The sequence below is a fragment of the Hyalella azteca genome, unplaced genomic scaffold (assembly GCF_000764305.2).
Source record: "Hyalella azteca isolate HAZT.00-mixed unplaced genomic scaffold, Hazt_2.0.2 contig14244, whole genome shotgun sequence".
NCBI classification, from domain to species: Eukaryota; Metazoa; Arthropoda; class Malacostraca; order Amphipoda; family Hyalellidae; genus Hyalella; species Hyalella azteca.
Window position 1 is genome coordinate 12,556 of NW_025944135.1, and position 18,839 is coordinate 31,394.

The following is an 18,839-nucleotide window of genomic DNA, read 5'->3' on the forward strand; positions in this document are numbered from 1 at the left end:
GTCGTAGTAGCAACATCGATTCAACGTTGCATTGTAACGTCAGTACGACGTTGCATGAAAGATGTTGCTTCAATTTTCATTCTAAACCTCCTTTCACCCCGATCTCAATATCGTAATGCGTAGTTGATTCAACGTTGATTCAACCACCGAATGCCTGCTGGGATATATATATATGTCAGTGGTGTGTCTTTGGGCTAAATGTATGGCTAGTGTTTCGTGGAATATGGCTAGTGTTGTGTGTGTACCTCTGTGTTTCCTAAAACCGCGTTGTCTTGTGTTATGTCTGTTGTGAATGGAAAGGTGTTCGTATATTCTATTGTTGAGTATTTTGTATAAAATCTTCCCGTGAATGTCTAGTAGCAGAGGTGGGTAGTAGCGCGCTACATGTAGCGGTAGCGGCGCTACATTTAAGCAATTGTAGCGGTAGCGGTAGCGCCCGCTACATATTTAAGTAGCGATACGAGGTTTTGCCGCCACAGCGCTACCGCTACATTTATGGATAAAGCCTCTAGATTTTACCTAATAGTATTAAATATTATTTAAAAACCAGCATGATTACATACATGATATAAATTGCAGAATAAAACTGTACGAAAGATTTCGGTGTAATGCTGTCAACCTCAGCATGTTACTAGTGTCAACATGTTAGTTGTTAGTCCAGAGGTGGGCAGTAGCGCGCTACATGCAGCGGCCTCTACATTTAAGCAATTGCAGCGGTAGCGCCCGCTACATTTAAAGCATGTAGCGGTACCGGCCGCTACATTTCAAAGTAGCGCTACCCAGCTCTGTCTAGTAGTGAAATGGGTCTGTAATTTTGGAATTGGTGTTGTGAAGTATTGGGTTGGTTTGGGAAGGAAGATCATGATTGCGTATTTTAGTGTATCCGGGATATAACCGGCGGAAATGGCATGATTGAATATGTATAGTAGATAGTGGATCATTTTTTTAGGCAATTGTTTCAGTTGGAGGGTTGTGATGCCTCTGGGGCCTGGTGCTTTCTGTTTGAATGTTTTTAGTGTACGTTGTACTTCTGTTATGGCAATAGGTGGGAAGTCTTCAGGGTGGAGTCGAGAGAGGTCGCCATGATTATATGGGTGAATTAGGTGTATGTTGTTGTTGACGTGGTCTAAAGTCTTCATTGTCTGTGTCATTCTGAGTGAATATGCCCTGCTAGTGTTTGCGGAAAATGGGTTATTTATGTTCGGGTGTGTCATGTTGTATTTGAGAAATGGGACAGCTTGTTTGGTGTTGGAGCCTATCTAGCGTTTTAGGAATGACCCGAATTTTTTGGGATCTGTTTGTGTTTCTAATGTGCTATTGAGGTCCTGCCATGTGTGTGTTTGGAGGTGTCTGTATATGCTGTGGGGAGTTGTTGACGTGCTGTGTTGAGTTGTCTGTTGAGCGCTAGCGATGGATCGTGGATATGAATGTATTGGAGGGTGCATGGCTTGGTATTGTGTTTGAATGAGCAATGTTTCGTGGGTGGGTTTAATGCTGGGAATGATGCGGTGTGTTATGGTGGGGATTGAGGTATCGGTGGCGTTCTGTATGTGTTTTGTCTCATTCTTTAAGTGCGTGTCTATGTCTTCTAGTGTAGGATTTGGTTGTGTGGGTACTGTGTGCTGTAATAATGTTTGTTTGTATAGTGTCCAGTTTGCTCTATGGACGGATGGGTATTAGTATGGGATTTGCAGATATGGTGGCTATTATGGAAATTTGGTTTGACGGGGTATATAAGGGATCGGGGCTGTAGGTGTATGTTGAGGAATGCTTTACTGTTGTGTAGGACTCTGTCAGGTGATGTGCTGTTGTGGGTGATGAGGGTTGGAAAGTAGGGTCATATGTGGGTTTATTTGCGTTTGGATATTATAGTGAGTGTAATTGTCTTCCTATGTGGCTGGAGGAACTGTTTCCTAATGTTGTGTGTCTCGCGTTTATGTCTGCTAGGAGGTATGCGGGATTGGGCCTATTCAAGAGTGTGTGGAAATCAATGTAGTTGATGTGGTCTATGCAGGGTGGGCTATATATATGTGGTTGCTATTGTGATGGATCCTTTTTGTGTATCTATCGTGATTGCGAGCATGTCTGTATGGAAGTTGTCGTGTAGTTTGATATGGGATATGGCATTTTACTGCTATGGGCACTTTTACATTTTACTGCAGCACCGGAGTGAATTATGTAATCTTTGTTGCAGCTATGGACGTTGTAATTGAATATTTTGAGTGCAGTGTTGTTGTCTGTAATGGAGTGATCATAGATTAGTATTATGTCTGGGTCTATATGGTTTTAGATGTTTGCAATAATGAATCTGTTGTGCCATTGACGCACTTTGTGTTGTATTACCTTTAGAGAAAGCCCCCCGCCTTCATTGTATTGCTGCGTTGTGTGGGTAATGTCCTGTGTTAAGAAAGAAGGCCCCCCGGGGTCATTGTGACGGGGTTTGACTGTGAAGTGTTTCGTCTTTTTGATGGTTGTTGTCGAGTGTTCTTCCATGTTGGCGAAGGTGTCGTGGGGAATGATATTTATTAATGGTTGATGTATCTTCAGCCTTTCACGTTTCAGGTATTCAAGTATTTTCAATGAGTCATCGTCCTTTACCGAGAGCTTCAGTCCGTAGTCTTCCGTAGTTCGTCAGCAAATCAAAGGTTAGGTGTGTCCCTGGGAATTTCTACTCTATCTTTCGAGCTCCTAAATAGTTTCACGGGGATCGGTTCGTTGAGTCCGGGTCCTGTGATGTATGATTCTTTGTATTGTTCGTCGGTGTTTTTCCTTTTCCTAGGGTCGCAGTCTTCGTTATGGGTTATGGATTTTAGGGGTGGAGGTAATTTCTTCGGTTGTCGTCTTTTGATTGTTAAGAAAGGTTGAGTGAGGACCGTCTCATGTCGTCGTAATCAATAAATTCCGTTTGGAGGTCGAAGTCGGTCGTAGGTTGAAGTCAATGTCGTAGTTCGTCTTCAATGATTTAGATAGTATGCTGCCGAACCCCTCCTGTCTGGAGAGGCTGGCTATATGGGCTTCTAGAATAATTGCATTCAGTTTAAGTTGCGTCTTGTTTGTCAGTGTCAGGCTGTGTTGTGGGATGTATGTTTGTTTAATTGCTTGTTTGGCTATGTCGAGGTTCGTTTGGTTGTTTTTGTGTTTGATAGTCTCTTGTTGTGCTTGTTGTTTGTTTTGAATTTCTTGTTTGCTGTGTGGACATTAGGTGGCTAGTGTGCGGTGGTCATTGAGTCAGTTAAGACATTTCTTGTAGGTGTTAGTGCAGTGGGTGTATATGTGTTTTCTTTTTCGGCGCATTCAGAACAAAAGGAAGTGGTAGATATGCATTGGTGTGTGGGGTGGTTTTCTATTTGGTAACATTTGTAGCATATGAGTAGGTGAGTGTATTCTTCTTGTTCGCAATGTGACGGGGTAATTTTGGTGTTGTACATGTATAGAATCCATTTGTATTTGTGAGTATGCGTTGGGCTATTTTTGTATCTGTGGTAATTATTTTAATGACGTGGGTTTAATGTTTAATTTTAATGACGCCCTGTATGTGCAACCAAGTCTGTTGAGTCGTAATTTCATGTTTAATTTCGTCGGGGGTGGGGCTTCCTGCGTCTTGGTCGAGCTGTCGTACGAAAATGGTCCGTTTTGCTCTTAGGTCAGGGGCCCGAGTATAATTGGGTCAAGTTGATTTTCTAAAGGCCTCTGTCGCTTTTTTGAATGTCAGTTTGCCGTGTGTCAATCGCAGTGGCGTAATCAGTGACAGAGTAAAAGCTGGTAGCAGTGTCGGTCAGTCGGATGAGCGGAGCGTCGAGTTCTTTAAAGGTAATCTCGAATATCTTGGGTCGGTCCGTCGATATCCTTGGGTCAATTTTTGCAGTTGGATGCGGTATGTCCGGGGTCTCGAGCGTTCGTACAAGTTTGTTGGTTGGTTTTATGCGAGGGTGAAGATGGGAGCAGGTGACGTGATGAGTGAGATGGGAGTCTTGGTCGTGATGACGGTGGGGGGGCACTGCCTCTCACCCTCTGGAACAAGCCCGTCGGGTTCGAGGCGGAAGAAGGGGAGGGAGCGAAAACACAAGTATATGGTGTGCTACAGTCATATGTACAAAAGATAGTAGAGACAGAGATATGAAAGATGTCTCCCTTCCTAATGACACTCAATGATGAAAGGCTGCTAATCCGATTGGGTGGGAAGCTGCTAGTCCAAAATTTTTTGGGAGAGCACCAGTGAAACAAACCACTCATGTTGCCACGAGGGGCCTTGGCGCACCGCCTCACTTATGCTCGTTAATATCCTTGTATGCGCACCGGTACAACTGAATTTTAGAGTAGCGTGGCCCAGTGGTTACTGTTCAGAGTACCAGGATTGGATTTTTTCTGGTTAAATTCAGCGAGGTGGCCGGTCGGTCAAGCTCGGCAAAATTTGCGCAGTGTGTTCGAGACCCACAACAAGCCGTGAATGTTTTGTCATGTTAAGAATCGGCGACAGGTCTACGGCCCAACCAACGACTCTGAAACCACGATTATTTTTCCGTTTTCAGCAGTCAACGGTCGACGAGACGCTCAAGCAGCTCTCTCCCACCACGCTGTCCCAGTCTCTGGCTGCCTTGAAGCCAACCATCGTCAGGGTTTCTCTACCCAAGTTTGATCTTGCTAAAAAGATGGAGGATGAACTAGTGCAAGTCAGTATTTTTATGTATAGCGCATGATCTAAAGATCAAATTATACGATCAAATAATGTTGGTCAGTATTTTTTTGCTACAGCGGTTGATCTCGAGACCGAAGTACACGATAGAGTAGTGCAGGTCAGAATTACACGACCCTACACTGTTCTGAAAACGAAAGTACATGTTCATACATGTCACTACTTTAACAAGATAACTGCAATTTTCTAACACCATCAGTCACAAACGCGTATTAAAAAACACTATGAAAGCCTGGTGAATTGCTGAAGTTGTTATTGAGTGTCCAAATGACTTCATTTATATAGATCAGCTGAATAGAAAAATTATCACCTGTCTGAACCTACTTGAATGCAAGGCAAAGATTTCCGTTGTATTCAACTCTCAGGTGAATAAAGAAATCTTATGAAAATCTTGTTCCCGATTCTCTTCGTGAACAATTTTAAACTTTTTTCATTAATCCTTTGCTCACTTATCGATGAATATAGAGTCTAACTATACGGCTCTAATATTTTCATATCATACTCTTTTTGTACTCAATTTTTGTTCCTTGTGATGCAACCCATTAAAATAATTCATGTGAGTGTTAGAATAAAAGGCTTGTCTATGAATTCGTTCCACAGTCAACTCCATAATAAACAGGAAATTATTTCAATGCGATCACAGAAATACCTATGTTAACCTTCATTAACTTTTTCTACTCAGGGACTGGGCCGCTTGGGCATCACGGACATCTTCAATTCGTCGGTGGCGAACTTCACCAGCTTCACCTCAGACAGTTCTCTCTACGTGGATACTGCAATACACCAGGTATATCTTGATGACACTGTCAACCATTTAGTTTTAGCAGTACTACTATTGGCCAGGTGAGTTACTAGTACTGCCATCAACCAAGTGTGCTGCAAGCACTACCCTCAATCAAGTGTGTTCCCAGTACTACTATCAACCAGGCGTGTTGTCGATATTGCCAGCCACTGTGTTTCTAGTAGTTCTAACAATTAAGCAGTACTCCAGTACTGTGTGCTACCACCGTCCAAACGGTGTGTTACCATTACTGTCGTCCAACATATGTGTTACTGATGATACCTTCAATCATTTGTGTTACAGCCACTGGATATGAGTGAAGAAATGCATCAAAATATTGTTGGCGGTTATGCTGCGCGTTATCAAGCTGGTGTTTATCAAGCAATATAAGTGATATTAACTCAGAATGTGTCACGTAGGTCGATCTAAGTGTAGATCGAGTGATATTACTTTATTTGCTTCGAATTGCATTTCACCTGCGATTTCAGTATTACTACTTCAATTTCCATCGCAGGCCAAGGTGAAGGTGGATGAAGAGGGCACGGTGGCCGCTGCCGCAACGGCGCTCACCTTCGCTTATAGCTTCTCAAGCGACCCCGTCCAGTTCGTGGCCAACCGACCCTTCTTGTTCCTCATCTACGACAGCCGAGTCAATGTGACCCTCTTTGCCGGCATCATCAGGAACCCGTCCAAATAAACACATCATTACGACAGCCGGGTCAAGGTGACTCTCTTTGCCAGCATCATCAGGAACCCCTCCTAGTAAACACATCAATACGACAGCTGTGTCCCATATATGCTCCTGTTGCTCTTTTTTTGCGCAGCAAGCATATCACTCACTTTTGTTCTGTTTTATTCTGTGTTCTATTTCTATACATTATTCTTTTTCAAATAAAATTCGCTATTGCACTGCAATAAACATGAGCTATTTTTCATTATTTCATTTCATAAGTTAACCTTAATCACATCAGGCGCACGCAACACGCTGCAGCCTCGGGGTGCGATGCTACGAAAGATTTTGTGAATGTCTTCTCCCATGTATTAAAGATCTGAAACACGTGATACTTTATTAAATGATAAAAATTGGTTGTTTAGTATCTGTCTTCAAATGCAGAATTAAGGACTTCGACTGTTTCGCCAGACTCACTAGCTTAACGACAAATCTATTTTACGATAAATCTCTACGTGGAACCACAAAGAAAGCAAATAACCAGTGCACTGCTGTAAGGCTGCTGCTGTAGGCAGGTTTGGCAAAGTGGTACAAATGACAATTTGAGAAGTAGAATGTCAATCCCATCAATACTGATTTCAAAGTCTATAAAAATGAGCTTTCAAAGAGCCAAAAGACATCCAGTAAGAAGGTTTGTAGACCGTCAACCGTGTACAGGCCGGAGAAGTATAGTTTAAATTTTCCAACTTTCAAATTACCAAATCCTCCCTTCGAATCAGTGGAATAATAAAAATTATAGCATTACTGCGCAAGCTTTTATTTTTTTTCTAGGCTTGACAGTTTTCTTGGTCCTCACAACAAACTTTCTCTTTGGTTTTTCCAAGCGATTAGGAAATTTTTCCTCTCTAGTAGAGAGGATAATTGATCTTTGTAGGGACCATGAATGCCTGTAGAGTTCAGTCAAAGGAGTATAGAAGTCGAAATGCAAAAGAACATGCTCTGGTGAAAATAGTTGACTTTTAAGAAACTTTCGTGTACAAGTCACCATTGACAAGGTTCGCAAGAAAATTCATACGTTGCCTTTGAAATTCCACCGTGAAATGAATTTCATACAAAATGAATTCCATTGCATATGAATTCCATCTCAATTTCATCATCCTGCTTTGGGGTGAGTGGCATTATTTTCTTTAGCAGACTGTCAAACAACAACAAGTCCACTGGCAGTCTACAGTAGTATAATTTTGAAAGTCTGATGCATTCGCAATTGAGGATTCTTTGAAAATGTAATTGTGTGAGCATTTCTTTGCAAGCATTTTTTCACCCAAATACGTCGACGCCTACATATTTTCTTAATAGCAGTACACCCGAGAACAATGGCCCAGATCTCAAATTCGGATATATCCATATCCTCACTGACGTCCAAACTAATCTTCAAAGCGCGCGGTCTCGAGCCACCGCGTACAAAAATAAGTGTGACCGGTTGTGGGCGGTGAGACGGTCTAGCAAGCGCCTCACCGCCCATGTCGTTGCCCCTAGCGTAAACGGGCCTTAAGACGGCCGAGATGCTACTGACTACTGAGCACACTCGAGTGACTCGACTGCTTCAAAACAACTCTAGTTGCTCTGCGTGCAATGCACCAGCTAGTTGCTTCTGAACACGTCAATCATCACAAATTTTCGCCTCGTGTATAAGCACCTTAAGCTATGAAGCGATGCTAAGTGGAAGGGCGATACTTTTAATAAGGTTGTGCTACCTATTATCAGATCAACCCAGTATGCGAACTATATTGTTATGCGAAGCTTTGACATAGCTGGTAATACTCTAACACTTCACTCGTGATAGCACAGATAATTATTTGAAAAATTTGTGATTGTTCCAAATACTTACCCAGCGTAATAAATTTGTGTGTAATAACAACACGATAGAAAAAATGCTCAATGTAGGCTAACTTTAGAACGAAACAGTTTTGAGTCCAAAAACAATGTTAACCGCTACAGATTTTACAATAAAATGCGCGGTGTTTTCACACTTTTTTCAATTTGTTGCAGCTCTTCTACAGTGTGAGCTTATGGTTTTACCTGCCAACATCCAGACCTTGCATTGTCCGTCTGTTTTGTCAGAATCGTACGAGCGTTTGCACTGTGGCCCATGCAGGATGCTCTTTGCGTCTGCGGTGATGCGGAGTGCGGAGTTCAGTTGAGGTTCAGTTAGCCTCTGAAGCGGTCGACTGAGAGGTTTAGTGTGCGCGATTCCTAGAAAGAAGGAAATTGCTATGTGAGCCTCTTGTTTTGTTATTATTCACTGAGAGTTTGAAGTACTTGAATGGGTACTTTGCTATTAGACTCACATTTTTTTAATTACCAGCCGATTGAGACAGTGATCTACCTGTTCTAGAAAGTTAAGTGATGGATTTAAAAACTGCAGCCGAGGGTGGGAGGTTAGGTTGAGTAAGGATTTCATATTAACCAGTTTACACGTATGTTTTCGTCGAATATTAGAACTGTACTGAATAATGTCAAACGATAAATTTCACGAATATGCAATCCAGCTCAGCTGGTGGCCTGGTGCACGAATTTGCACTAAATACATACATGTATACTAGGCCTATATAGCTACCAAGTGTTATTGAATGATTCATTCATTATAGATTTTCATTAAAAGTAACAGAAACTCTCTATCTAACCGGGAAGTATTGTACGGTTCTTTCACCCATCGGAAAAGCGATATCCAGTGTAATGGAAACAAAAATTATCATGTTAAACTAAGCTCGATTTAAATCTCGCTATCGTAACGATTAGCCTTAGGTATCGAATTGAATCATATCATGTTTGTTTCGTCAATCGTATTCTACTTCTGGACTTCGCGTTATTTTTGGAGGCTTCTAACATTTTTAAACGAAGTTTAGCACGTTAAGTGCGACTATGTCGTATTCAGGGCGTATTTCATACTGGTGGTACGAGCCACACTCAACGTGTTAAATAACGAATCAGAAATAGTGGTGGTAATTCATGTTTAGTCACGATCTCTTTGCGCGAAACGCAGGACTGAAGCCGGGCTTACTGGCCTTGGGTTCGCAGACGCTAATCTGAACGAAGCCTCATCCAGCGAGCATCCATTAATTCCAAGCCTCCAACCACATTTTGGCACGTAAAAATGACAGTTTCGATATGTAGACGCTAGTGAAAAGTACTGTCAGGCGTCCAATTAACCGCAAAGAAAAATAATGTTTCAATAGCATTGCTCAAGCGATTTCAAACATTGTGTTTCGTCTGGACTGTCAAGGACAATCTACTGAAAGAACGGATGTACGCCCCGCACACACGGTAATTTCTTACTTCCTTCTATCGCCATCATGACGAGTCCGTCGTGCGTAACAATAATGGAAGCGTTGGCTAACAGCAGGCAAAATAACGAAGCCAACCCGCACGCACGGTCTGGTGACTCTGGTCCTCTATCTTTGTGAATATTAGGTGGCTTTGTCTGCAAGAAATGTGGCCTCCATTTGGCCGTACATTATTGAACTGAGTAAGGCCAGGTGATTTATGTGCAAACAACCACACTAGCTTCATTCTCTCTTATTTATTGAAAATTTGAACATCTGGATTCGTGATGAATTTTACTTAGTCTGATATGATGTGATACTTGATTACTCAGGTGATTAAAAAATATTCTCCGTCGCACTTACGATTGGAAACAAGTTCGTGCCGTGAGGGTCTAAATGATGGTCTAAACGAAATGCTGACTAAATTAACATGAATAGCAATATTTACAATAGGTAACATCATGGATTTCTTAATTAACTTTTCAACACATTCAAGCAATAGTTTCTGTCCTTTTCCAGAACTATATAAACTAGAAATATTAACCAATAATCATGGTGGCTTGGCGTGTAGTGTTGGTCGTGGCGACATTGATGAGCTCAGCGACATGCACTCTAGACTCGTGCTTCCCGGACTCAGGCTCGTCCGACACGACCAGCAGCAACTTCAACTTCTCCGGTGAGTCGGGGTAAATGGTGGGACGTACTTGAGAGTTTGATGTTGGCGCCTGCTTTTGCAAACGATAGGAAGTCGTGTGTTGGAAGTTAGGGCGTGAATGTGCAAATAACAGCGAGAACTTGCTGGTGAGCATTACTACTAAAGGGAGCAGTACTGGTAGTCAATGTACAAGCTGAACATTTGAACATTATATAATGTTATTAAATTGGTGATTGAAATTTCAAGAAATTTTCATATCACACAACAGGCATTTATTCCCCGCCCGGTAAATAGCATGCTTCATGTCATCAATTACTCGTATTAATTATGAATCTAAAATTCGATATGCTTTTAATGGACGAATTCATTTGCAATACATTTGTGTCAAATGTAAGAGACTGTATAACTCAAACTGGCACATTCCTGAATTGAGTAGAGTTTTTCATCTTACATTAATATTGCCGATTTGTATTCCTAAGTATTGACTGGTATTACAGAGGGGAAATATTGAAATTAAGTTCAGATGTTAGGTAATATGGTAACTATGTTTTGATAATCTCTATTAGTATGGCTGTAGAGTTTTGATATGACAAGGTTTTTTACTAAACAGCGAGGTTTAAATTTACGTATTCTATCTGCATTCTAGGTTACTTATCATATTATCATAGTGATGTCGGCGCTGAAGAATATGCCTGCTGTGAACCTTTTATACATGGGGAGTTAATTTAGCTATAAATTTATATGGCAAAATGTTTAAATCCTAAATGTAAAGTGTTGCATGTTACGACGCAGGAGTGGACATCTTTGGACTGGGCTTGTTCAGAGAACTAAACTCGCTGATGACGTCATCACAAAGCGCCGGTGATGCTAACCTGCTGGTGTCGCCCTACAGCGTGTGGAGTGCCCTCAGTCTCGCCCTGATGGGCGCAGAGGGTAGATCTCGTCGTCAGCTCGAAGACGCGCTCGGGCTGCCCACCACAAGGCGTGGTGCCTACAGGACCAAATACGCTCTTGACTTTGTGTAAGTCTGAATTTTTTTATTTTGAAATGGATACTGGCGTAAATACAAATCAAAAACCGTTCGATGCTGTGTTGATGCGTTAGTGGTTCTTAAACTTTGCTACATTTTTATCCGTTTCAACAACCGTAATTGACGAAGATTTATTTTCCAGCCCCATACATGCAATGTATAAATTAACCAGGGGACTCTCCATTCCTCCAAAAAATTGTTTGAAATTACAGTAGAAATTATTTGCCCTCAGGGGGTAATTTGCGTCCATTTTGAAATCACTGCATAAGTGGCTGATAAATTCCTGAAATTTATCACGGCATCGCAGGATGCGCGCGCTGGGGTCGGGGACCAACGGGGGACCCGAGCTGCGCCGTGTCGACCGCGCCTACTTCGACCCCACAGTCCAGCTGCACCCGTGCGTCACTAACCTACTCAACGACGTACAAATCCTCGACATGATTTTCGATTCAAGTAAGAATGCTTTTCAGTAAAAAGGTAATATTAAATTATCATGTCACGGTGTCAGAACCTGCACTCAGAGAAATGAATGAGATCTTGTCCAAATATTGATGCGCTTTTTGCTCTTGAATGGAAGATCTTGAGCCAGTTAGGCCCGGCAAAGGAGCTGGTCTTTGCCGACATGTTTTGACCATCGTGTAGCTGCAAATTATTGAAGGCGAATGCGGATTGACTATTTCACTTCTTGCTTCAGCTCAGACACATTTTAATCCAAATTATTTAACGTCTTTCTGCTCGAAAGCGCGTGAAATATCGGCTATTTGTCAATCTAACATATCATGCGGTAAAGATAATTTATATGTGAAAATATTGTAAGGTCACTCAGAAGATTGCGGAGATAATGGACCCTGAAGCAGCAATGAAGGTGGTTAGGCAGAGATAATGAAGCTAGGGTCATAAGATAACCGTTATTACTGTGGTTTCTGCAGAGTTAATGAAGCCTGAGAAGTGCCGGTTGTTCTGCAGAGGTTACGAAACATAAATTCTGCATCGACTCTGCATAGATAATTAAGCTTGAGCCTTTGTAGTAGGTCGTCGTACGCAGAAAACGAAGCTTGAGCTAGTTTTGCAACGAGCTTTGGGGAGATATCGGAGTCTGAACATTCACTTCGGGCTGCAGGTGTTAAAACTGAAAGACATGCAGGTGCAAACTGCAGGTCTTAAATAGTTTATGAAACCTGAACCTTTATTGCAATGGCCCTACAGAGTTAATGAAGCCTGAACCTTCATTGCAGTTGGCTCTGCAAACAAAATCAACAACGACGTCAGTATGGTGACTGGCGGTCAAATCAAAGACCTTCTGTCCTCCGACGCGCTCGTGAACTCTTTGTTTGTGCTTCTGAATGCCATATACTTCAAGGGCTCCTGGCAGACAAAGTTTGATCCAAAAAACACCAGCAAGCAGGTAAAATTTTGTTTTTTTATTGATCTTTTGCGTTTCTTTTTGTTATGCAACGCGTGTTATATTCGTTCTTCAGCTACTGTTCTACTCGTACTTGGTCTTTACCTTAGGTTTTGGTTGCTTTTCTAAATATCGCTTCCTTGAAGTCAAATCAGGCTTCTTGTGTTCTCCCCCTTAATTAAGTTTTGTTCATACCCCAAATTTGTCGAACTGTCACCATAGGTTCTTGTTCTTTAGTTGCTGTCCTTTAGCGCAGTTTCTTGTGATCCTTTTGGAAGTTAAGGGTTGTATGACCACCTACTGAGATGCAGGAAAACAAAAAGGGAATCTTAATTCTTTGGGTTATTCTGGTAGTCGGGCAAGGAAACAATGTGAAGAAATGCGTAGGTACTAGTTAGATAATGACATAATGTACTGGCGAGATTATTTGTAGAGATCATGTGTGATTATGAGATTATGTGTGATTGTGTGTGAGATTATGTGTTGAATAATCGTGATTTATTCATTCTTAATTGTTAATATCAGAAATTAAAATTATTATCAAAACTATTGGATGTTATATTTATTAAAACTGGCAATGGTTAACCGGCTTACGACGTCGATTATGTTTACTTTTTACAACACTTCTCTTTAGCTTCACTTCTTGTCTGTTTGTTTGTCTGTCTGTCTGCTACAAATCTTCTAATCGAAATTTAATACACTTCTACTTATCCTATAGATCTGAAATTTTGCACACTTGTGTAAAGTTGAAGACAATGCATGAATCAAATGTCAAAATAAATGATTTTAAAAATTAAAAAAAAAAATTCAGTAGTAAAAAAATTGAAAAAATAATTTTGTTAGCTACATATCTTATAACTGATATTTGACACACTTTTACCTGTCTAATTGATCTGAAATTTTGCACACTTGTGTGAAGTCAGAGGCAATGCATGAATCAATAGAATAAATAATTTTGTAAAGAAAATATATAATAAAAAAATTATATATGAAAAAATTGAAAAATTAATTTTTTTTAATATTCTACAATAAAATGAGAAATTCATTGTACATCTATAAGATTGGACACACTGGATTCTTTGGAAGTGTTGTCTTCAAAAAGTAATTTTTAAACGTATATTATTATTACTGTATTTGTCGTTGACAATCAGACGAGGTTTACAGGTTAATTGTACGTAATTACGACGTTAAGATGTATAAAAATACCGTTTTGTCCTAATAATACTAATGGAATCAATACATCCTAAACTCGATTTCGTTTAGTTTTTCCTATATCTTTCATGTTTCGAAAGGGAAGTATCCGTCTGGTTATTTACATAAAATCAGCTACAAATTAAAGCGAGACTTCTTGACGCATATGAAAATTGTTTAATTAGAATTTTATTAGTGGTTTGACTCTTTAGGGTGGAGAGTGTAAAGTCGATGCCAGACTAATATTGAAATCAACATGAACATTAGAAAAGTAGATATGTAGAAAAAAAATCAATATAGTTGACCACAAGTCGAATATCGATGCTTAAACATTCAGCGAAACTATATTTTTGAGTATGAAGGATAACCCAACCAATAGTACGGTTGTATGCAGTCTTATTTGTCTGTATTTTCTTCTGTATTGGATGTGGCATTCTGTTAATTTTTCACCGATGAGATGAATCTTTTTTAATTCATCTCACTTAACTGTTTTAATTCCACGCTACCAAGTTGTTATTGGCCCGAAAATTAATTTTTCGGAGTTGACATGTATTTTCAGAGTTGGTTTTGTATTGACTTGCAATTTTACTATCACTCAATAACGTTTCATGGCTATTCAGATATCATAAGTTCTGGTATTTCTAGCTCGATATTTGTTATTTTGTGCGTTTTATTTTAAGTTTATGCGATCTCAATGTTACATGAAATACTTGCAGAAATTTAACCGGCAATCGGGCGAGATGGTAGCCATGGCCGACATGATGACCGTGGAAAGTACCTTCAATCTAGGTTGGTGGTTGTACTAAGCGTTGTAGTACTCGTGTACGTGACAGAGAGCAGGTTAGTAGAGTACATGTTCCTATTACCACCTGCACCACGTGCTGTAACACTCGTGCACGGAACAGAGGGCACGGTATATAGTGCTCAAGTGGATGAGTCAAGGAACGTAACCCAAGAAAATGTAGTGCTCGTTTTCGGCTAATGTGTTACGATTGAGCGATTTTCACGAACTGAGTTCTTGCATGCTGAATGTTTTTAAACGAGTTGATTTGTCGTCAAATCGAGAATTATTTCTCTAGTTGCCTTAGTTGATTCTCGTTTATCACCAGGCTGATACCTTTCGGAAAATTTGTTCATTTAACGAATATTATAATACTTAAAATTATTTTTCAATATTCGGATGTGCTAAGCAGTCTAGCCATCGAGCACCATGACAGCGCAAGTTGTCTACTAGTGAGTATTGTGACAAAATTATCCTAACAAAAAAATGAATATTATGACGAAATTATTACTAATCATTCGTGATTGATGTCTATTCTCTGTGCAGCGGCATCAACATCCTTAGGCGCCGCCATGCTACAGCTCCCCTACTACAACAGCAACATGTCTATGCTGGTCATGTTGCCGGATCCTTCGGTGGGTGCTGCCATGTTGTTTAATGCTGCTGCTACTGCCCTACTACTACTGCAACATATCTATGCTGATCATGTTGCCGGATCATTTGATAAGTGCTGCCTTGTTCTTCACATTCAGTAAAATGTTGCTGCTGTTCTACAACCGCTGCAACATGTTCATCCTCCTTGTATGTGTACCGCCTAACTTGCGTACTTAAATATCATCCTTATGTGCGCCACGCCTCAATAATGCTCGTTAATATCCTTGTATGCGCGCCGATGTAACTGAATTTCAGGGCAGGGGGGCCCAGTGGTTACGATTCAGAGTACCAAGATTGGAGCAGAGAGGTGCAAGTTTGATCCCAGCTCTGTGCGACAGTTTATGGTAGATAGAAGCGAGGAGGCCGGGTCGGTTAAGCTCAGCAAAATTTGAACAGCGAGTTGCGCTTTCAAAACCCGCAACAAGTTGTGAATTTTCTGTGATGTTAAGAATTCACGACGCTTAAACCACTATTATTATTCCGTTTTCAGCAGTCAACGGTCGACGAGACGCTCAAGCAGCTCTCTCCCACCACGCTGTCCCAGTCTCTGGCCGCCTTGAAGCCAACCATCGTCAGGGTCTCTCTACCCAAGTTTGATCTTGCTAAAAAGATGGAGGATGAACTAGTGCAGGTCAGTATTTTTATGTATAGCCCATGATCTAAAGATCAAGGTATACGATCAAATAGTGTTTGTCAGTATTTTTTTTTTTTTTTTTGCTACAGCGGTTGATTTCGAGACCGAAGTACACGACTAAGTAGCGGAGGTTGGTATTACACGACACTATACTGTTCTGAAAACGAAGGTGCATGATATTTTGGTGCATATAATTATTTTTACATGATAACTACATTTTTGCAACGTCATTAAATACCATGAAAACATGGTGAGTTGCTAAAGTTTCTATCGAGTGTCCAATGACTTCATTTATTTAGATCAACTGAATAGAAAATTCCTCATCTTTCTGAACAAACTTGAATGCAGGGCAAAGATTTTCATCGCATTTAACTCACGGGTGAATAAAGAAATCACATTAAAATTTTATTGGTATTCTCTTTCTGAACAATTTTGTAATTTTTTTATCAATCCTTCGCTCACTTGTTTTTTATCGACGAATATAGCGTCGAACTAACCGGCTCTAATATATCCATATCATACTCTTTTTTTATTCTATTTTTCTTCCCTTTGATGCAGTCCATTGAAATAATTCATGTAAGTGTTAGAATAAAAGGCTTGTCTTTGAAATCGTTCCACAGTCAACTCCATAATAAACAGGAAATTATGCCAACGCGACCAAAATAATGCCTATGTTAACCTCCTATAACTTTTTCTGCTCAGGGACTGGGCCGCTTGGGCATCACGGACATCTTCAATTCGTCGGTGGCAAACTTCACCAGCTTCACCTCTGACAGTTCTCTCTACGTGGATACTGCAATTCACCAGGTATATCTTGACGAGACTGTCAACCATTTAGTGATAGCAGTTCCACTATTAACCATATGTGTTACTAGTACTGCCATCAAACAAGTCTGGTACTAGCACTACCTTCAATCATGTGTGTTCCCAGTACTACCTTTAACCATGCGTGTTATCGATATTACCAGCCACTATGTTACTAAGTAGTACTAACAATCGGTCCTCGAGGAGTGTGTGCTAATACCGTCCAAACGGTGTGTTACCATTACTGTCGTCCATCATATGTATTACTGATGATGCCTTCAATCGTTTGTTACTGGTACCGCCATTCACTAGATGAGAGTAAAGAAATGCTACTTGAAGAAGTGGTTCCTATTTCTAATGCTGGTTGAGATTGGATTTCGATTTAGAAGTTACAAACGGCCGTCCCACTTCCCTAATTAGTTGATGTAAATAAGTATTACGTAGGTTGGAGTGAAGATGATATTCAAATGTATTTATTTATGGATCGAAAAATGATGGCGCCGACCAACATCTAACCAGGGTTGGTCGTCAGAATACGAACACGACATATGCAAAATGGAATAACAACAATATAGAAAAGGAACAAAAAAGGTAATTCAGTTATTATGTTGGCAATATTAAATCACGATTATCTGAATTAGATATTGATGATCAACAAGGTTAAAGGTTTAATAAAATTAAGTACGACATTCACAATAAAAGACAGTGCGAGCTATAAATTCGATTCACTACATACTAATAATTGCTGGCGGTTATGCTGCGCAGTTATCAAGCAATATGAATGATATTAACTCAGAATGTGCCACGTAGTTCGAAATTGGTGCAGATCAAGTGATATTACTTGATATGCTTCAAGTTGCATTTCGCCTGCAATTTTCAGTATAACTACTTCAATTCCCATCGCAGGCCAAGGTGATGGTGAATGAAGAGGGCACGGTGGCTGCTGCCGCAACGGCGCTCACGGCCACCAGGAGCGGCTCCAGCAACCCCGTCCAGTTCTCGGCCAACCGACCCTTCTTGTTCCTCATCTACGACAGCCGGGTCAGAGTGACCCTCTTTGCCGGCATCATCAGGAACCCGTCCAAATAAACACATCATTACGACAGCCGGGTCAGAGTGACCCTCTTTGCCGGCATCATCAGGAACCCGTCCAAATAAACACATCATTACGACAGCCGGGTCAAGCTGACCCTCTTTGCCGGCATCATCAGGAACCCGTCCAAATAATCACATCATAACGACAGCCGGGTCAAGGTGATCCTCTTTGCCGGCATCATCAGGAACCCGTCCAAAAAAACACATTACGAGAGCCGGATCAAGATGAAAATCTTAGCCGGCATCATCAGGAACCCGTCCAAGTGAATATATCATTACAAGCTGGGTCAAGTTGACTCTATTTGCAGGTATCCTTGAAATTTTTCCACTTATGTCCCTAGGCGATGCAGTTTCCATTGGATATAAGACTAGTATTTTAGACGCTGGTGAAATATCGAAGTATTATACAGGCTAATGTAAGGCTTAAATATTATACAATCTGTTGTAAGACCAAAGTAGCCTACTGGTAAACCAGAATTAGTAGGTATGGTAAACCAGAATTATACTAGCTTCTCCAATGGCGAAGTATTATACAGGATGGTTTAAGACCTGAGTATCACGCGGGCTGGTGTGCGACTGAAGTGCATCACTGGCTGGTGTAATAACAGGATGGAATCAGAGTGCCGAGAAATATTTACACGATCTGGGTGTATCGCATATTTTATGCTTATCGCTTATTTTTTTGGCACAGCAAACATTATACTCACTAACGTTTTGTTTTATTTATGTTCTTTTACTGTACAATATTATTCTTTTTCAAATAATTTCAAGTAAAATTCGCTATTGCACTGCAATAAACACGAGTTGCATAAGTTAACCTCTGATTGAGAACCGCGAGCCTTCGAACAGGCTCGGCTCTTCCCTATGAGTCTCTTCACAAACTAGGCTGGACTTTACTCCACTCGTAGATGGCATGGAGACATAAATTTTTCCATGCTTACCCAGCTATTTATTTACAAACGGTGGACAGTTACAAAAAATATGTAAACCTTGCATTACAAGAGTTATGATGGGATTTTTTAAGAAACTTTGAATATTAATGTTCACCAAGTCTGCGACTTTTACACTTTTTTCGAAATGTCAACGGGTTTTACGTTTTATTTTCCACTGAATGGTAACCTCGGCA

General features: G+C 40.6%; 2 protein-coding genes across 3 annotated transcripts in view; both read left to right on the forward strand.

Annotated features, from left to right (window-relative positions):
- LOC108679986 (serine protease inhibitor 88Ea-like) overlaps positions 1–17,708 on the forward strand; it is a 26,050-nt gene extending 8,342 nt beyond the window's left edge. Inside the window, exons 7-10 of the mRNA XM_018168736.2 lie at positions 4,530–4,670; positions 5,376–5,480; positions 5,989–6,192; positions 17,660–17,708. Coding sequence (XP_018024225.1) covers positions 4,530–4,670; positions 5,376–5,480; positions 5,989–6,171 — 429 coding nt within the window. The 3' untranslated portion in view covers positions 6,172–6,192; positions 17,660–17,708. The remainder of the gene's footprint in view (positions 1–4,529; positions 4,671–5,375; positions 5,481–5,988; positions 6,193–17,659) is intronic.
- LOC108679984 (ovalbumin-related protein X-like) lies at positions 9,893–17,851 on the forward strand. Of its 2 annotated transcripts, XM_018168734.2 has the most exons (10): positions 9,895–10,143; positions 10,915–11,143; positions 11,460–11,605; positions 12,388–12,557; positions 14,462–14,534; positions 15,073–15,161; positions 15,671–15,811; positions 16,517–16,621; positions 17,525–17,659; positions 17,729–17,851. In XM_018168734.2, exons 1-10 carry the CDS (start codon positions 10,020–10,022, stop codon positions 17,774–17,776), a joined length of 1,260 nt encoding a protein of 419 aa, XP_018024223.1. In that variant the 5' UTR covers positions 9,895–10,019; the 3' UTR covers positions 17,777–17,851. The 2 variants fall into 2 exon arrangements, with proteins under 2 accessions (XP_018024224.1, XP_018024223.1); XM_018168735.2 differs by having other exon boundaries at positions 9,893–10,143; positions 15,674–15,811; positions 17,525–17,851.
- The last annotated feature ends 988 nt before the right edge of the window (positions 17,852–18,839 follow it).